Consider the following 2,792-nt stretch of genomic DNA (forward strand, 5'->3'; position numbering starts at 1 on the left):
TTGAAAAAACCAAACAAGTATTCACACCAAAACACAAACTCTCCGACTCTTGACTCTCAACTCCAAACACATAAAACACAATTTTCAGCTCCTCTCTCAACAAATCCATCTGAGAGGCTGCGTGAGGCACCAAAGCAAACCGCGAAACCATGTCTTCCTCCTCGCATCCAAATCCGATGCGCCTCCTAACAGACGAAGACGAGAGTGGTCGTCGGATTTATGATGAATTTCACAAAAACCCGTACGACTTGAACAGCAAGATCATGCTCACAGCCATCATCTCATTATCTGTCGTCGTTTTGTTAGTGATCGTGCTTCACACCTACGCAAGGTGTGTCCTCCGACGCCAGGCTCTTCGCCGTGCCTCCATGCGTCATCATCTAGGCTCGACCATGGCTCATGTCCACTTGGCGGAACAGCCCAAGACCGGCCTGGAGCCCTCCATCATTGCCGCCTTGCCCACTTTCGTTTTCACACGTGTGGACGGCCAGGACGACGGAGGAGCCAACGCAATAGAGTGCGCCGTGTGCTTGAGCATGTTAGATCATGATGAGATGGCAAGGCTGCTTCCAAATTGCAAGCATAGTTTCCATGTGGAGTGCATAGACAGGTGGCTGAATTCCCACACTACCTGCCCTATTTGCCGGACAGAGGCACAGCCCCGTCTCCAGCCCGAGCCACGGGAGGATCCCGTGGCAGGTGGGCCCACGGCTCCGCCTCTGGAGCCGCCATTGAATTCCGCGTTTCCATCATATATGGAAGGGACATCAGATGGTGCTGCCCAGTCCAGCTCTGGTACTAAAGCGAATGGCTCGATTTCGAGGTTGAGTTCTTTCAGAAGAATGCTTAGCAGGGACAGATCTTCAAGAAGGATTCAATCTTATGGCCAAGAGGATGGTATAGAAGATTTAGAGAGACAGTGAATATTGCATTAATTTTGCTATATATACTTGAATTAATTGTTACAATTTTGCTGTTGTTTCGTTTTTATTACAGTTTGAGTGCTGCTCTTATTGCTACAGATGATTATAAACATTAAAGCTTTACTTGATTTTGATTGTTTGGCTCTGGTGGTTATTTTTTTTAAAAAAAAATTGGAAAGTCTCTGTGTATACTCGATTGTCAAACGTGAAGGATATTGGATTGTTAGTTGTATTGTTAGTTGTTGTCTTTTACTTGGTCTGACGAAGACTTATTCGTGGTTTGGTAACCTAAAAATTAGTTAAGATGGTAATTTGAGGCTAGCATAATTAAGAAAGATAAACAAAAATAATTACGTATGTTCCACGTGAATAAGAAAAATTAATTAGCTTTTGGCTGGGGCCAGAGTATAAGTTTTTCTTAAGAGATACAGATTTCCAACCTTTTTGTGATTAAAAATAAAGATTTTCCATTTTTTTTTGGGGATTCATTTTGATTTTCTGCAATAAAAGAGAATCCAATAGTAGCTGGTATGTTCGTGAATTATTATTATATATGGCAGGATAATCTAGACTCCAACCAAAGGAGAAACACTTATGTGTAACGGGGATAGTTTGTGATTGATTAGGGATATCAAAACAATGTTATTTCCGTTTCACACAAGTGTTTTTTTTAAACGAACATCTAAAAAAAATTTTATAAATCAAACAAGTTTATTCGCATAATGAGCAAATATAACACAAAGAAGTACAAAATACAAATAACTACTAAACACATATTGTCCAACTTAAAATATATATGTTCATTGCGTAATCCAAACAAATTGCATTAAAAAAAAAAGAAAAAAAAAGAAAGAAAGAGCTTTGCTGTAATATCCCAAACCAAAAATTCATAATTAAGGAATATTTTATTTTGCGAACAGACAATTTTGCCCTCGTAATATTTTATTAAGAAAAAGGTGACTTTTTGATCGAGAAGGAATTTGACAATTCCGCTTGCGCCATTGCTTAGAGCACGGTGAAACGAGTTCATAGACACGTAGTGGGCCCGAATTGGAGTTGTAACGAGAAAGTTATGGTCAAAAGAGTCTCAGTGGCATAACCGTAAATATTTTGAAGTTGGATCTATAAAAACCAGCCAGCTCTCTCCTCTCGCGTGAAACTGCCCGCCGCCTTCCAGAGCTTGCTGGCGCTGCCTCAGGGCACCACCAGCCACGGGACCGGTGGCGATGGAACCGCCGTCGAGTTCCCTACCTTTCCCGACCCTTCCCCTTCGGCGGCACGGCCTGTGCTGGGCGGAAATCGCAGAAAAGCGACGGGAACTCACCGAAACTTCAAGGCCGCCGATCTCCCTCCTCCGGCCACCATTTTCGTCGACCCAGGTATGGATCTTGAACCTCTCGAGCTGTTCTAGCTGCCTGTTGGGTCGGATTAGATCGATTTGTAGTGTAGCCATCGGATTTTTGAGCTTGAAGTTTCAGCCGATTTTCGGCCTCTGTTTTCGGCCACTTCCAGTCACTTTTTGGGGTAGGTCCAAGAACAAAAGTGGCTCCAAATATGGTGTTTTACCTAGGGTAGGAGTTTGGAGCCGTGGTTTGAAGTTTTTCCGGCGAGCCGAAATCGCTTTAGACACCCATCGCTGCCGGCGCGTGCTGGGGTGCGTGGGTGAGGGTAGTGCAGTGGCACTGTGTCTTGTTGCGACCCTTATGTTGTCACGAGCGCGTAGAATTTTGCGGATCTCAATTTGGATCCCGTTTGAGTCCCGGACGGATTTTTCATATTGTGCGATTCCCGGGTTCAATATTACCGAACCGTTGGATCGCGCTCAATTTCGGATATATTATTCCAAATAATTTCAGGATCGTGTAGGAT

The 2,792-nt window shown here is 43.7% G+C and overlaps 1 protein-coding gene across 1 annotated transcript; it reads left to right on the plus strand.

Moving 5' to 3' along the window:
• Positions 1-1,062, plus strand: LOC117622793 (E3 ubiquitin-protein ligase ATL41-like). Its single transcript, XM_034353566.1, has one exon. The coding sequence runs from the start codon at positions 150-152 to the stop codon at positions 921-923; it is 774 nt and encodes a 257-aa protein (XP_034209457.1). The 5' UTR covers positions 1-149; the 3' UTR covers positions 924-1,062.
• The last annotated feature ends 1,730 nt before the right edge of the window (positions 1,063-2,792 follow it).

This window comes from Prunus dulcis, chromosome 3 (genome assembly GCF_902201215.1).
Source record: "Prunus dulcis chromosome 3, ALMONDv2, whole genome shotgun sequence".
In the NCBI taxonomy this organism is placed as follows: domain Eukaryota; kingdom Viridiplantae; phylum Streptophyta; class Magnoliopsida; order Rosales; family Rosaceae; genus Prunus; species Prunus dulcis.

Excerpts from the sequence above, each read along its gene's own strand:
- LOC117622793 (XM_034353566.1), top strand. The coding sequence starts at position 150 with ATGTCTTCCTCCTCGCATCCAAATCCGATGCGCCTCCTAACAGACGAA.